Genomic DNA, 17,190 nt, shown 5'->3' on the forward strand with positions numbered 1-17,190 from the left:
CCCGGAAGAGGTTCCTGGTTCCCTGCTTTTAAATCTTTAAAAAAAAAAAAACGCAACCAGCCACAATGGCAGGGTCGCTCGCAGGCGGACCACACTAAGTCTCAGTGAGCTCAGCTCCCAGTCTAAGTGGCTAGTGTCTTCCAAATACTCACGTATTTCACCCAAACAGTCGCACACACACACCTGAGTCGTTTTCTTGAGTGTGCTTCGCTGTGTGCATAACCTAGAAATGGCTTCATTTCACACCAAGACTAGGCCAAAGTTTGAAAAAAAAAAAAAAGGTGAAATTTTCTAATTAAGTTCACAAAAAAGCAAAACCAGAGAGCATACTGGTTAGAGGTTATGAATGAGGGGCTTTACTTTTTCTACTTAAAAACTTTTCAACCCGACACATCCTTTTCTATGTTTGACTTTGACTACTTTGCAGCTTACGAGTACTGAACATCAATATAAATGTTTGTTACCGTCTTGGGCTAAGCTGCTTTGGTGAAGGGGTAACTACGGGGACTGGGGGGTGGCTATGCTGGATAATGTTCAAGTTTGAACAGTCTTTACGTAAAAAACACTTCACTGCAGACCAAAGTATAACTTCTGCAAACAAGCAACCCCTCTACAGGTGGCCTGGTCTAGATCCTCTAAGGGAGACGGTCTTGCGCGCACACATTTTACAGTTCACCGCACTCATCAATTCTAGATTCACTGCAAAGCAGAAGCAAAGCAAACTCTATTACGCCATATGCTCTGTGTTCAGCCAGAACAGTGGCATTCAACACAGACGGCAGGGAGACGGAATTGCCACACGTTTACCGACATGCACCTACACGAGCTATCTCAATCATGGGATCCATCCCAGACAATGGAACTGACAAACTTGGCCTTGATGCCCTACCGTCATGGTGAGTTAACTAGGTCGGAACGCGCACTTCCCTTAGAGCAAGATGCCCGGGACTGTGCTCACAGTGCACAAATACAACGACATGATGGATCTAATCTGACCCTCTCCACAGTCATGGGCCGAAAAGCTCGCAGCATATGTTGTAAGAAGATTTTCTGCCCAGGGTTCAGCGAAATCATGCTTCAGTGCTATAAACTGCTAAAGACTAAAATTAAAATAGGCATGAGACAGCTGAATAGCAATCTAAGCCATTTTAAGGTGTATAGAACACGGCTGAATGTAAACCAAAATGGAAATGTCTATGAAGAAGTCACAGGCTGTGGTTGAGAACCTGCATTTTCCTATTAACATATTGGTTAATCAATACCATGTCAATTAATGCCACAATGTTGTAAATGGTTGGAAATAAAATGTTGGGGCTTTTAATTGATTGGGATGATACTCTGCCGGCTCTACCTTCAGACCAGAGATGGTCTCACCAAGAAACCATTGAACTTACCAGGACAATAAGATGCTGGACTTTATGCTTGGTAGAAGCTTGCAATGAAGAAAATCTCAACTGAACTTGAGCTGCGGTAATGCAACAAGGTGCAGCAATCCACCGTGGGGGGAGGGTTTAGGGAGGGGCGGGGGGAATCCCAGTGCATGATAAAATAATAATAAAAAAAAAAAAGTTTCTGCCCAGTAATACTGGGCACCACTTTTTATTATACTGCAGAGAAAAGAGGCGTGGAAAGCATACAATTTGAAGCCATTTCTTTGTTAGCAAGTCGTTATTACCAAGTCCGTGTGAGGCTGGGGTGCCGATGCCCCGTGCCTGCGTCCGAAGCCCTTCGGGGCTCAGTTGTACGTCATGTACCGAGGCGTGGCGCTGAATTTGGCGTAAGACTTGATGACCTTGTTCACGGCCTCCAGGAAATCCTTCTCGGTCGCGATCTTCCGCCGTGCTCTGATGGCAAACATCCCCGCCTCTGTGCAGACGCTTCTGATCTCGGCCCCTTTCAGACCACAAGAAAGGTTAACTGAGCCTCATGCAAACAGCCTCTCCTGACAGACCAACACGCAAGCCACACCTTGCCACTCACCAGTGCTGTTGGGACAGAGCCGAGCCAGCAGTTCAAATCTGATGTCCCTTTCAACGCTCATCGAACGCGCGTGAATCTTGAAGATGTGAGTCCGACCCTAACGAGGAGAGCAGTGACGAGTGTTACCGTGGGGGACATCGTACGAGTGTCGCAGCCCCGCTTCCCCACAGTGGGCTGGCCTGCTCACCTCCAGGTCAGGCAGGCTAAATTCGATCTTCCTGTCCAGCCGCCCTGGCCTCATCAGCGCTGGGTCCAGAGTGTCGGGCCTGTTGGTGGCCATGAGCACTTTGATGTTGCCTCGGGGGTCAAAGCCGTCCAGCTGATTGATGAGTTCCAGCATCGTCCTCTGCACTTCGTTGTCGCCCCCTGCACCGTCATCGAAGCGAGCCCCTAGGGAGACGAGAGCAAAATCAAGGCTTTGCTGCCCATCTGGGGTAGCAGTATGCCCAACTCTGAGAGACAGTAAAAGCTGGTTCCACTCAGGCTGTGCCCAAGTGCTCAGCTCATTTCAAAACAAATCCTGTTAAGAATGGCCTGCTTTAGAGGAACTTGGGGCGGGGGGGAGGGAACTGGGGAGGGGATAAGGGAATATAGAGCTGTATCATAAAATGACAGTAATAACAAAATGTAAAAAAAAATTTTTAAATTAAAAAAAAAACATGGCGTGCTTTGGGCCCAGTGCGATAGCGTAGTGGTTAAGGTCCTTTCCTTGCACGTCCAGGATCCCATATGGGCGCCGGTTCTAATCCCACAGGCCCAACTTCCCATCTAGCTCGCTGTTTGTAGCCTGGGAAAGCAGTTGAGGACAGCCCAAAGCCTTGGGACCCTGCACCCACGTGGGAGACCCGGAAGAAGCTCCAGGCTCCTGGCTTCAGATCGGCACAGCACCAGCCACTACGGCCGCTTGGGGAGTGAACCATTGGATGGAAGATCTTCCTCTCTGTCCCTCTTCTCTGTATATCTGGCTTTGCAATAAAAAAATCTTTTAAAAAAAGGCCTGCTTTACACAAAACGAATGAGACTTCCTTGCTTTCAAAAACACTCATCTGGGCCTAGCACAGGCAGCCTCGTGACTAAAATCCTTGCCTTGCATGCACTGGGATCCCATGGGGCGCCAGTTCCTGTCCAGGTGCTCCACTTCCCTACTTGTGGCCTGGGGAAGCAGTAGGGGATGGCCCAGAATTCTGGGACCCCACACCCACGTAGAAGACCAAGAAGAAACTTCTGGCTGCTGCTTCTGATCAGCTCAGCTCCAGCTGTTGCAGCCTTATGGGGCGTGAATCAGTGGATGGAAGATCTTTTTCTATCTCCTCCTCTCTGTGTATCTGCCTTTCAAATAAAAATAAATAGATCAGGGGCTCGGCAGCGTGGCCTAGTGGCTAAGGTCCTTGCCTTGATCCCATATGGCCGCTGGTTCTAATCCCGGCAGCTCCACTTCCTCTCTCTCTCTCCTCCTCTCAGTATATCTGACTTTGTAATAAAAATAAAATAAATCTTTAAAAAAAAAAAAAATAAATAAATAAATAGATCTTTAAAAAAATTAATATTTGTTTAGCAGTAGTTTTTTTCTTTAAGTAATTTGGTTTGTTAAAATCAAGAACACTTCTTGTTTAATACAATATACACCTGGATGGGGCAACATAGTAACATGCAAATTTTAGCACTGTATTGAGATTCGACTTCTTACAAAAAATTATCAGACTACAATAAATTCCCCCAAATTGTTCTTTAAAATATGTTAAGTCCTGAACAGTACAGAACCGCAGGACCTGCTATCAGGCGGATTCAGATATATGTTAGTCCTCTATACACATGTCAATTCTCCAATCATTTTTACCAGAAAAGCAAGATAAAATCCTTCCAAATCTATTCATGTTGAAATTGGATAAATACTGTTGTACTCGTGTATATTAAGATACCAAAAATGGAAGCTTCAAAAAACAGCTTAAAAATACAAAGACATATCTAGCGTTTTCTTCGTACAGCTGACCTAGCTGACCTAGCGGACCAGCCTGACACACTCGCTTTGGAAACCACAGCTCTGGAACACCGACAGTATCAAACTTAAATAAATGATAACTGTAAAAATGCCCAGAGTGCCGATCCTGGATCATCAGACAGTGGCGAAGAGCTGGCCTCTGAAGGCCCCGACTGCGACTTCCAAACTCCGCAACATCCAACCGATGCCAAGGCAAGACCTGGGCAGCTGAGCCACGGGAGTCCAAGGGTACCACAGGGCCTACCGGATTTTCAAGTCATTTTGATCACTAAGTTGGTCATGTACCAACTGACTGCGTGGGCACATGGCACTCTACCAGCTTCTAGGAGTTATCACTGTAATAATGCATCCAATAGCAAAGGCCCCTCAGGTGGCTGAAGGCTTTCCAAGCCCCACATTTATTACTGACCATCTCAAGAACCTGAGAAATAAGGAACGATTCTCTTTCCAGTGTTGGCACAGCCAGGCTCAAAGCCAACAGCAGCGCACTGAGTACTGAAAAAGCACTGAATTACCTAGGTCCCAGTGCCTTCATGGACACCGAAAGGTGCATGTCAGAAGGGTGGAAGTATGTGCTGTATCCTATAAAATCAAGGCTGTGGAAAAGCCTAGAAGGTGAGACTACCACGGCACACTGGGAGCCTGGTGTGAGTGCGGACTGGCTCCGGCTTCCCACCCGGGCAGCCCAGGGAGGTGGTTCTGACAGCTGCAGCGACCGGGTCCTAGCACTCTCAGGGCACTCAGCATTCAGCACTCTGCTCCCGGCCCCTAGCTCGGCCACCACAGGCCTCTGGGGGATGAACCAGCACGTGAGAACACACACCTTCCCCCTCTCAAAAAAAAAAAAGTTCCTTTTTCTTTCCTGGTTTAGTTGTATTGGACTGTAACTGACATTTGGTACAAGACTAAAGTAACAGGCTGCCGCCATGGCTCAACTAATGAATCCTCCACCTTAAAGAACCTGCATCCTTTGTGGGCGCCAGTTCATGTCCCAGAGGCCCCGCTTGCCATCCAGCTCCCTGCTGTGGCCTGGGAAAGCAGTGGCGGACAGCCCGAAGCCCTGGGACCTGCACCTGCCTGGGAGACCCTGAAGCAGCTCAGCTCTGGCCGTGTGTCCACCTGGGGAATGAACCAGAAAATGGAAAATCCCCCTCTTCCGCCTCTCCTCCCTCTAAATCTGCCTTTCCAATAAAAATAAATATTTAACAGAAAAACTCAAACATATTCACTGGAGAGATTTCAATAAACCCAGTTTTAAGGGGTCTCCTGAAATATCAGTCTTACCTCCAATGGCATCGATTTCGTCAAAGAAGATGAGGCAGGCTTTTTTTGTTCTGGCCATTTCAAAGAGTTCACGAACCATCCGAGCCCCCTAACAAAGAAAGGTATTTGTTCATTCCAAGTTGGCTTTAACAAAACCTTCTGAAATACAGTGGTGACGCTACAAGCTTTTCCACTACTGATTCTTCATGATATTCTCAACTATTACTACTTCACATCAAGGACTGAGTTTACTACCTAGTCCACCATATCCTAGCCTCAAAACTGGCGTGATGTTCTAAATTCTAGTTAATAGTAAGTAATAAACTTTAAGAGCAAGAAGTCAAACTAGGGCCCGGCTCGGTAGCCTAGCAGCTAAAGTCCTCGGCTTGAATGCCCCGGGATCCCATATGGGCACCGGTTCTAATCCCAGCAGTTCCACTTCCCATCCAGCTCCCTGCTTGTGGCCTGGGAAAGCAGTCGAGGACGGCCCAAAGCCTTGGGACCCTGCACTTGCATGGGAGACCCGGAAGAGGTTCCATGTTCCCCGCTTCGGATCGGCACAGTACCGACCATTGTGGTCACTTGGGGAGTGAATCAGTGGATGGAAGATCTTCCTCTCTGTCTCTCCTCCTCTCTGTATAATAAATCTTAAGAAAAAAAAAAGTCAAACTAGCACTTCTAAGCAGGAGTGAAACCTGAGGAACGGGATGCAGCCATCCGGCTGGAATCCCCGATCCCTGCCCCCCTTTGAGTGTTAGCAGCGACTGAAGTCACACCTCAACCCGGCAGCTCTCATTCTAGTGCTCACACTAACCGTGATCCCATTTCACAGAGCAAGGGGTACAGCCCTGGATCTAGTCCCCAGATGGGCACGCGGTCCATCATCTCTCACGACAACACAGGCGACCGCTGGCTTCGGCACGCCTTCACCACCAGCATCCCGAGAGCACCGAGCTGGCACATTACCAAACCAACACCTTCTGGAGCAGAGCGCCCCCTGCTGCCAACTGTGAGGGAGGGCTGGTTCCAAATGCCCACAAGAGGCGGGGGGCAGCTGCTTAGTTCCCAAACTGGCTACTTACTCCAGAAACGTTCAGTCCGCCTGCTGCCATGTGGGACTGCCATCTAAGTGCACTCCTACTTCAACAAAGGGGACACTGGGCAACACGTTCTTTAGTTTTGATTCATTTACCTCACCGACATACTTCTGCACAAGTTCGGATCCAATCACCCGGATGAAGCAGGCATCGGTGCGGTTGGCCACCGCTCGCGCACAGAGAGTCTTGCCTGTGCCCGGAGGACCGAAGAGCAGCACGCCCTTGGGTGGCTCAATGCCAAGGTTAACAAACCTCTCTGGCTGCAAAAGAGATAACTTTTACACTTGGCACTTCTGAATGATAAGACTCAAAGTCACTAAGTCCGTGATCAATATAATTTCACTCAATTCTAAGACAGAAGATCTAAACCAGACTTAGTTCAGCAAGTAAGGCTCAACAGCTTTTAGAATTGTTTCTACGATCCATTCTTAACATTTTTTCCCAATTTTGAAAAATTACAGTGGCTCAAGATTGAGATTATCTGTTCTTCAATAATCTGCTTCTATTATCTTTAGAGTTCAACCTGATCGAGCCCGGCATGGTAGCCTAGCAGCTAAAGTCCTCGCCTTAAATGCGCCAGGATCCCATATGGACGCAGGTTCTAATCCCAGCAGTCCCACTTCCCATCCAGCTCCCTGCCTGTGGCCTGGGACAGCAGTTGAGGACGGTCTAAAACTTTGGGACATGCACCCACGCGGGAGACCGGGAAGAGGCTCCTGGTTCCTGGCTTCAGATCGGCTCAACTTCGACTGTTGTGGTCACTTGGGGAGTGGACCAGTGAATGGAAGATCTTCCTCTGTCTCTCCTTCTCTGTTTATCTGACTTTCAGATAAAAATAAATCTTTAGAGTTCAACTTGATCAATTTAAGCTCATTTCCTCTTGATGTCATTAGAACGCTTGGTTTCTTCTAGAACACCCAGTAGCAAGCACACTTAGCCTATTACTAAAGGCTATACCTCAACCACCCTCGTCACTTTAAGAAGTTCTTCCTCCGGGCCCAGCGCGGGGGCCTAGCAGCTAAAGTCCTCGCCTTGAACGCCCCGGGAGCCCATATGAGCACCGGTTCTAATCCCAGCAGTTCCACTTCCCATCCAGCTCCCTGTCTGTGGCCTGGGAAAGCAGTCGAGGACGACCCAAAGCCTTGGGACCCTGCACCCGCTTGGGAGACCCGGAAGAGACTCCTGGTTCCCGGCTTCGGACTGGCACAGCACCGGCCATTGCGGTCACTTGGGGAGTGAATCATCAGACAGAAGATCTTCCTGTCTTTCTCTCCTCCTCTCTGTATATCTGACTTCGCAATAAAAGTAAAATAAATTTTAAAAGTTCTTCCTCCTTGAAATCTGCTCAGCTACTCAATTCTCCGCTGTGTCCTGAAAGCTCATCAGCTTTCCATACTTTGTCTTCATTCATCCTCGGAGATCTTCACTAAGGAAGACATCAAGTGGAGGAGCTGTCTAACACACGAGCCTTCCGGTGCAGAACACAAACTCCTACAAAGTGAAACTGAATATTCGGCCACTTACATGAAGCAGTGGGGTTTCAACGACTTCTCGCAACTTCTCAATCTGTTCCTTGCAGCCACCAACATCACTGTATGTGACATCAGGCTTTTCCTCCACCTGGGACAGAACGCAATGTACGACAATCACAGGCTTCTGAATACAGGTTCACATCTAGTACAACGAACCTAATACCCACAATGCAAAAGTCGAACACAGCTTATAGCAACGCAACACACGGCTGGCACTGTGACGCAGGCTGCTACACCGCAGCCTCTTCTGCCAACACGTGCAAAGCCAGAGTCCCAGCTGCTCCGCTTCCTGTGCAGTTCCCTAAAATGTGCCTGGGAGGGCAGCTCATGATGGCTCATGTGCTGGGGGCTGTGCTCCCTCTATGGGAAACCTGGATGGTTCCAGATTTCTGGTATCAGCCTGGCACAGCCCTAGAGCAGGCCCTGGCAGCCCTCTCTGGTCGCCTCGATCCCGTTCCAAGGCCTGGCTGCTCAGCCTTACGGGGCTGGGAAAGGTCGGTGCCAGGGCTGCACGGCCACCCACCCCGCCGGCCACAGCTGTGACGGCCGCCGTCCTCTCCCCACCTTCCCATCTCTCCCGCCCAGGAACTGACGGAATCCCGGGCGCCTGGCTTCAGCCTGGCCCCACCCCAGGCACCCGAGCAGTCATCCAGCAGATGGAAGGGTTTTTTTTTTCTCTCTCCCTGTCATTTTGCTTTTCAAATAAGATAGACCTTTTAAAACAACCAAAAAGAGAGAACACAGTTCTCACTGTCCTGGACTACTCGGCACGGTACAGGGTTAGGACGCCCCCTGGTGTTCAGATGACCAGCTGCTCACCTGCATCATCGTAACTGTTGGATCAATCTTGGGAGGCAGTGGGATGTGGATCTGATACTTATTTCTGTCCACACTAAGGAGGGTGAGAAACACACACACATTACAACCTGTAGTTTCATAGTACTTTTATGGCTCTTCTTTTATTATCAAAATCATACTTTAAACAAGCCAGAAGACGACTCAAAACTCCCTCAAACTAAAAGAGTAACAAGGTTCTCCCTTGCTGTGAAAACTCGCCAGTCTGTACAGCAGCAACAAAATGAGCCAAGGAGGCAGAACATTTTTTAACTTGCTAAGTGACTCTCAGATTGCACGGGGCATCTTCTCGAAGCTCATACTTTCTCTACCTGGAACATTTTACCTAAGTGTGAATTTTACCTAACTCTGAGCTTCTGCATTCGCCTGGATCCTGGCAGCTGAAGCCATTCTTGGGGTGGTGGAGGAGGAAGCTGCTCAGCAGTCAAAAGCAGAGACAGAGCAAAGACATCCAAGTGCGGAAATAAACTGGACTGTCCCTCAGTGCCCCAAGGTGTTCAGTGCATCCCGTCTCAGCAGAGCCAAGGACATGTGTGTGACAGGGTGCCTTCAATGACAGACGACCACTTGCTGAAGATGGGAATCTTACCCAACCCTCATTCCTTCCTCGATGTCCGTGGGCGCCACCTGATCACTGAGATCCACCACAAACTTGGCAAACTGCTTCACGTTGATGATGTATTTCGGGTCCTCGGAATCCGCGTTGATTATCTTCGTACACCTAACACACACAGAGGCTTCATTAGCCCAAGGAACCTAAACCACGAGGAACGAGTTCTGGTAACCGGACCCTCGCTGGGCATGGAGTACACCAAGCAACAGGTGCAAACTAAAACCAGAGGCTGGGCCACGAACAAAGATCCCTCTCTAAGCTTAACCCCAAGGCTCTACTCAACTCGAGCCACACCATAAAATTTTCAAATGGTGTATTCACCTGCAAAAGTAAGGCAAGCATTTCATCAGAAACAAGTTCTCTAATTTCTCAGTTTTCATAATTACACTTCTATTATTAGTGATGCCTCTTGATATCTTAAGTTGCCTTTCTTCTTTTTTCCCTGTAAGAAGTAGCCATCTTGACATATTAAATTTGCTAGTAGGTGTGCTCTGAGTCTTTCCTGAGTTTAAACTTCAAATTCCTTTCAACTCTTGCTGTTTTTTAATATATTCACTTCTGTGTGACTGGGTGCAGGTGAATTCTTAATACCATTTATGCTGCAGTATAAAATAGTCAACTTTCTCTCCTCTTAAAAAAAAGCAATTTAGGGCCCGGCGCTGTGGCCTAACGGATAAAGTCCTCGCCTTGAACACCCCGGGATCCCATATGGGCACTGGTTCTAATCCCGGCAGCTCCACTTCCCATCCAGCTCCCTGCTTGTGGCCTGGGAAAGCAGTCGAGGACAGCCCAAAGCTTTGAGACCCTGCACCCACGTGGGAGACCCGGAAGAGGTTCCTGGTTCCTGGCATCGGATCGGCGCGCACCGGCCCGTTGCGGCTCACTTGGGGAGTGAATCATCCGACGGAAGATCTTCCTCTCTGTCTCTCCTCCTATCTGTATATCCGGCTTTCCAATAATAATAAATCTTAAAAAAAAAAAAAAAGCAATTTAACCAGAAGGTTGCTGCCTGAGCAACAACAACACACACAGAGAGACGATGGCAGCCTCTGGAGTGTGTGTGAGCAGGGCTGAGGGGCAGGGAGGGGGCGGGAGGGGCACAGCTCCCCCACCTGCCAGGGTCCACCAGGAAGAAGCACACAGACTCGCTCCCTAGTTTCTCCTGTGGAGCCTGTCAGTACCACCTACAGAGAGGAACTCTCGAGTCCACCGTTTAGGAAGCACATACAGGGACCGCAGACCACAGCTGGCAGAAACGGCTGATGAGCAACACTTTCAAACTCTAGACATTCCTGAGAGGCTTGCCAGCACCCAAGGCATATTTACTGAAAAGCCATGGTTCCATCTCAGAGCGGTGGGCCCTCATGCCAGCCGCCTCTCCTCTCTGCTGCACTCCTAAAGCCGACAGCCTCCCAGCCACACCGGGCTGTCCGGCAGCCAGCGGATCTGTGAGAGCTCTCCTTTGCGGCTCACTTCCCCAGGACGGACAGCGGACTCCCCCTAGCACAGGCCCAGGGCTACCGGCTGAAGCAGGAAATGGGACTCCTTCAGCTCTCACTGCTGCCGCCTGGGTAGATTACAGCAGAGCCGGAGCGCAAGCCAGAACACCAGGACTCCGACCGGCATTCCGACGGGGATGTGGGTGCTCCAAGCAGCTGCTTAACGTGCTATGCCCCATGCCCACCCCAGAAAGGCTTTTTTTAAAGGGCACAGTTTTTATTTACAAAGGTGAAAAAAAAATTATCTGAAAGGCAGTAACACAGGAGAGAGATCTTCTAACCCTTGGTTTCCTTTCTAAATGCCCACAGCAGCCAGAGCAGGCACAGGCGAAAGCCAGGCACCTGGAAATACAGCCACGTGTCCCACATAGCCTAAGTGGTCGTTAAGACCTCAATCAAACTAAAACATGAACAGATGAATAAAAAATAAAAGATGGGGAGGACAGACAGGAGGAAAAAAAGTAATCTTTGGCTATGGCAAAGAAATAAAAAGTTTTTAAAGATCATAATAAAATTCAATAAAGTATGACTATCGCCTCACATTGGGTGGGGCTTTACTAAGCAACATTAACATCCAAAAGGTATAATGAAAATATTGTTACATTTTGCCTCCTAGACATTTTAAAAATCAGCCTAATAAAAGGTATCAATTAATATATGTACAACATAAGAAATGATTCTACAAATAAGAAACAACCCAATAAAATAAGACGTGGATAGTCAGAGAAACAGGGGACAGGTGTCCAGTACAATGCAAATTGAAAAGAACTATTTTGCTCCTTATTTCCTGGTAAAAGTGTAAAATTGGATAATTACATATTTTCGTTGCTCAAACAGGCACCTGCTTCTTTGTGGTTAGAGGTCAGACTACTCGTTCTCACAGACGGCACAATTACCCACACCTCTGGCCACACAGCTCTATCTGATTGGTACAATCACCCACACCTCTGGCCACACGGCTCTACTTGATTGGCACAATTACCCACACCTCTGGCCACACAGCTCTATCTGATTGGTACAATTACCCACACCTCTGGCCACACGGCTCTACTTGATTGGCACAATCATCCACACCTCTGACCAAACGACTCCACTCTGGGCAGCCCAGCTTGCTCACCTCCAGGGAGCACCTCAGCTGAGTGTCTGCTCACCTCCAGGGAGCACCTCAGCTGAGTGTCTGCTGCAGGGCCGTGCACACAACCCAAGCTGCAAGCAGCCTGACATCTATGCAGTACTTAATTTAAAACCAGAGAAAGGAACAAAGAGCTACAAAACAACCAAAACACCAAAACAAACAAGCCACTCAAGAAGTGGGCACAGGAAATGGGCAAACACTTCACAAAGGAACAAACCCAAATGGCAAATAAACATATGAAAAAATGCTCACGTTCCCTGGCAATAAGGGAAATCCAAATTAAAACATCAATGAGGTACCACCTAACGCCAGTAAGACTGGCCCACATGAATAAAAGCACCAACAACACTTGTTGGCGAGGTTGCGGGGAAAAGGGAACCCTACTCCACTGCTGGTGGGGCTGCAGGCTGGTACAGCCTCTATGGAAATCAGTACGGAGAACATTCAAACAACTCAAAATCAACATACCGTATGATCCAGCTATAGCACTCCTAGGAATATACACCCAAAGCACCTGTTTTATGAGAAGCCAACATGCACCCCTAGGCTCATGGCAGCACAATCAGTAATTGCAAAAACATGGAAGCAGCCGAAATGCCCATCAGCAGAAGATTGGATAAGAAAGCTATGGTTCATCTACTCCATGGAATATTACTCAGCTATTAAAAAAAACAAAATGCAGTTCTTTGTGGCCAAATGGGCCAAACTGGAAACCATAATGCTAAGGGAAATGAGCCAATCCCAAAAGGTCAGATACCACATGTTTGCGTTAATTTAAGAGGATATGATGTTATGTAAAACATGTTATTTTATGTATATTATGTTATATGTTGTGTATAAACTAAAGCTGAATTGACAATGAGGTGATCACAGAAGATGGTTAAGAAACTGCAATTGTTTTTAACATACTGGTTACTCAATACTATAACTATTAGTTACACAACGAAGTTAATTGTTGCTGAGGGTATGCTGGAGCCTTTAATTGATCGGGTTGATAATCTGATGGTTCTGCCCTCGGACTGGACAGGGTCTCCCCAGGAAGCTGAGGAACTAGACTGGACTATAAGATGTTGGACTCTATGTTTAGTTTATGCTTGCAAAGAGGGACTCTCAACTGTACTTGATCAGTGGATATGCAACAAGGTGGAACATTCCACATGGGGGGAGGGCGGGGGGGAGGGGTGGGGTGATTCCCAGTTGCAACAAAACTGTATCACATAATACAATGTAATCAATGAATTAAAAAAAATTAAAAAAAGGAACAATAAATAAAAATTTAAAACTAATATAAATAAGAGAAAGGAAATAGAGCAACTCTTCACTGAAGACAAGGACAGATTTATAAAGCACGTAATAATTTAAAAGCAAAATCCTGAGCCATTTCTTCGCACACTCATACATGCCTGAGAACACAGTCAAGCACACGGAGGACCAGCTTTGGGGCTGGGCCTTAGCCAGGGCAGTGGGTGAGCCAAGGGGAGAAGGGATGGTTTTCCAGGTAGCTCTGTGTCGTTCTGTAGCGTTCCAATCTTTAATCTGTGCACTTTCGTAACAGCAGCTAGCTATACTTTCCTGGAATGTGCAATAAAAATGCCTCAGAACTTCCCACGTGAGTCCCTGAGACCTGAACGACGTGCTGGACAACATAAGAGAAAGGTCCCCGAGCACTCGGGCATACCTGGCGACCTGCAGAGGCTGCTCACTCTGGAGCGTCTGCTTGTCTGCGGCCAAGTCCCAGAGCGCTGGCGGGGCCAGGCCGGTGTCGGACTCCTTAATGCCTAGAGATGGACGAGAGAGAGACAGTGAGGCACGGTGCACACCCTCTGAGCAGCGCTCTGGGCGCCAGCACCACTGCCGCTCCCGACTCGGCGCCCCCCGGTGCTGGGCACTGACAGGGCACTGACACGCAGCAGTGTGCCTGGCCTCTGGCCACCGGGACCACTCTCTCTCGACCGATGAGATCAGAAGCCTCTCTGGACATTCCCCAAAGTCGTCCAGAGCAGCGAACTCGCTCACACTGGACATCACGGCCCTAAGAGAATTATCAAGCTAACATGTGAAAACATATCTGACATCTTCCGTGTGAGTCAAACACTACAAAACTGCACACTGTTTCCAACTACCAGCCAACAGCCCGCTTGCTTCAAGCAATGCTATGTTGAGAGCAAAATTGTACGCAATTAAAAATTCTCACTGGGTATTGATTGAACTGGGCTTTGACCAACAGACACATTACTAGCTTAGGAGCAGGGGGTCTTGTAATTGTACAAGCATTAAACCTGGCTATAAAAAGTAATGAGAAGGGTTAAGTGAGATTCATTTTAACATTTCTTTTATAACGCAGTAAGACCTAGAATGTAAAGTCTTCTGATACAAGCGGCGTATGTCAGGTAAAGGCCGGATATGAAAATCACAAAGCACATACCGGTGAGCTCATTAATTTTCTTGAGAAGTTGCTGAATGTCATCTTCAACCTGCTTGATCTGCCTTGAGTAAGTGCTCTGACCCTGGGGGACAGAGATCAGCTGAGTTAGAACAGGAGGGCGTCGGCCACTCAGACACAGCCATTCCTGTGCCGCGGCCTGCACTTCTCTCCACGAGGAAAGACAGCCAATTAAAATCACGCGCGAGAACACACTTGCCCCTGTGCGTTAGGACGTGGCGTCCTACGCTACCCAGCTGCGCACACTTTGCAGGCAGCGAGCACAGCTGTGAAGTCTCGGGGCTCGCCTCCAGCTAGCGCTGCACTTCAACAACAGGTCTTCAAAAACCACTGGAAAAACGCGGCCGTGCTCAGCGCCTCACTGAGCAACACAAACCGTAAACAGGGAATTTTTTTCTCCCAGGGAAGATTGCCACAGACTGCCACACACTTCATTTTCAACTAATTGTTAAGGATAATATCAAACGGCTTTTTCCCCCATAAAAAAAAAAAAAAAACCTGTTTTCCAGACACGGATAGAACTTACATAGGTTTTCAGCAAGGCAATGTCCCCTTCATCCAGGGCTGAAAGAAAAATCACACGTGAGATCCACAAAGCAAGGGAAGCAGATAAATGTTCCTGTTGAATTCAAATGGTTTTAGACGAGTGCCAGAAAGGTATGACATAAATACAATCATCAAATATTTCCTTAAGGGCCCGGCTCAGTAGCCTAGCAGTTGAAGTCCCCCACCTTGCACTCGCAGGGATCCCATATGGGCACCGGTTCTAATCCTGGCAACCCCGCTTCCCATCCAGCTCCCTGCCTGTGGCCTGGGAAAGCAGGCGAAGACAGCCCAAAGCCTTGGGACCCTACAGCTGCGTGGGAGACCCGGAAGAGGCTCTGGGTGTTTACTCTGCGAGCTAAGAAATACCAAGAGGTGAAGCAGACAGCTTAAAAAGAACATGGAGTATTTACATGACTTGCTTTTACACAAAATGCTATTTTTTTTTTTTTTTAGTATCTCCCTTATATTTGAAAGACAAAGAGGCCCAGATGGAGTTCTCAGCTCCTGCTGCGCCGGCTGCCACGGGCACCTGAGGGGCGAACCAGCACAGGAGACATGTCTTTCAAATACACAAGATGGTAATATGGGGCTGGCATTGCAGCGTAAACCTCTTCCTGCGGCATGCCCTATGGGTTCTGGTTTGAGTTTCAGCTGCTCCACCTGCGACCCAGCTCCCTGCTAACGTGCCTGGGAAAGCAGCAGCACCTGGGCCCACCCCCTGCACACACAGGGGAGACGCAGCAGAGCATCCCGGCTCCTGGGTTCCCCCTGCCCACTCCCGGCCTCTGCAGCCACCTGGGGAATCCACCAGAACATGGAAGATTCTCTCAGTCTCTCTTCCCTCTCTGTCTCTGCAACTCAGCCTTCCTAATAAATCTTCAAAAAAAAAAAAAAAGACAGTAATAACAACAGCACAGGTAAATCTGGCTCTAGCGCTCAGGTGCCAACTCAAACACAAACGAACCGGACTGATGCGGGAATGACAATGGTTGAAAGCAGCAAAACAAACAAACAAACAACCTTAGAGAAACAACACGAAGACGCAACGCAGGGCAGAGAAAAAGCGAAGGACAAACAGGAAAGGTTCGCTAGGAGAACGCGACGTGGCGGAACGCCAACAGGCTCCGCCACAAGACAGCAACAGGTGGAGAGAGGGAAAAAAAAAAATTAGCAACCCACAACACTTAGGACTATCAAGAGCGGGGAATTGAGGATTCCATGCGTCATGTTAAACACATTTGTAGGGAGAGAAGCCCCGGCCTAGGGGCTGACAGTGGGGGCAGGCGGCGGAGGACGAGCAGGCTGAGCAGCGTCTGGGGTCCGGGTTCAGGAGGCTGTGAGCCCCGGGCCCGGGGGTCGGGGGTCGGGGGTCGGGCGAGCTCCCCCAGGCCCCCTAAGGCCGAGAGGAGAGACGGGAAGAGCCGAGGGCCGAGCAGGAACAGCCATTGGCCTCGGCTGCAGCCTTGGGACGGGGAGGAGGAAGGCCGAGAGAGGACGAAGACCACGCCGGGCCCCGACTGACCTCGGATGGGCTTGTCGTCTTTCTCGTCCTCCTTGGTCTTGCGCTGGTCGGCCCCGAGATAATCCGGCATTTTCGGGAGGTCCGGGAGGCCTCGGCGCCAAGGCGGATTACACAGCACGTACTAGCTCGCTTCCGGTGGCGCTCTCCGTTTCCCTTCCCGACCGGAAGTCGGGCGGTGCGGGGACCGCTTTCCTCGGCGCCCAAGGCGGAAGCGCGGCCGGCGGACGTCCGGTGTGTGAGGGAGGAGTTTGCCGGTGTAGGCTCTGTCTATACCGGGATCCCAAACGACTCACTCGGCATAGAGGGTTCATTGTGTCTCCATCTCACACGGCGGTGTAGGTGACCAGTTCACCGTGTGTGAAGTGCCTGGTCCTGCTAGGGAAGTTGCGCCCGGAATAGTGAAAAACTCAGAATTAAAGTGGAACCTCAAAGGTCTTGCCCCCAAAGAAGATGAACAAATGGCCCACCTCCCTTGTCCAAGGCAAATCAGAATCAATTAGATTCCGGCTGATATCCATTAGGGCGAATAGTAAACAATAACAGGAAAAACGTGTGGGCGAACATGTGGCAAAAAAGAAAGCCTCGTCCGTGGATGTTTGGGTTTTAGGATTTTGGGGTTCGAAGAAGAGGTTTGCTAAGCAGAGAAGGCTTGATTTTGGAGGGGATAGAAAAAGGGGTCGTAGCACGGGGAGGGGTTTGGAAGCAG

The 17,190-nt window shown here is 48.9% G+C and overlaps 1 protein-coding gene across 1 annotated transcript; it reads right to left on the reverse strand.

The window, feature by feature from the left end:
- Window positions 1-1,721: 1,721 nt before the first annotated feature.
- On the reverse strand, window positions 1,722-16,642 carry PSMC2 (proteasome 26S subunit, ATPase 2). The gene is made up of 12 exons (XM_058657432.1): window positions 16,485-16,642; window positions 14,943-14,980; window positions 14,399-14,480; window positions 13,652-13,751; window positions 9,316-9,447; window positions 8,691-8,763; window positions 7,864-7,959; window positions 6,435-6,599; window positions 5,264-5,351; window positions 2,168-2,370; window positions 1,981-2,077; window positions 1,722-1,893 (listed from the first exon to the last, which is right to left on the reverse strand). The coding sequence occupies exons 1-12, from the start codon at window positions 16,552-16,554 to the stop codon at window positions 1,736-1,738; spliced, it is 1,302 nt and encodes a 433-aa protein (XP_058513415.1). The 5' UTR covers window positions 16,555-16,642; the 3' UTR covers window positions 1,722-1,735.
- Between the last annotated feature and the right edge of the window lie 548 nt (window positions 16,643-17,190).

This window comes from Ochotona princeps, chromosome 32 (assembly GCF_030435755.1).
Source record: "Ochotona princeps isolate mOchPri1 chromosome 32, mOchPri1.hap1, whole genome shotgun sequence".
Lineage (NCBI taxonomy): Eukaryota > Metazoa > Chordata > Mammalia > Lagomorpha > Ochotonidae > Ochotona > Ochotona princeps.

Coding starts and splice junctions, on each gene's coding strand:
- PSMC2 (XM_058657432.1), bottom strand. CDS start 16,554: ATGCCGGATTATCTCGGGGCCGACCAGCGCAAGACCAAGGAGGACGAG. Junction 7,960..8,690: donor CAACAGTTACGATGATGCAG/GTGAGCAGCTGG, acceptor GTTCTGTCCCAG/GTGGAGGAAAAGCCTGATGT. Junction 5,352..6,434: donor TGCAGAAGTATGTCGGTGAG/GTAAATGAATCA, acceptor TTTCTTTGTTAG/GGGGCTCGGATGGTTCGTGA.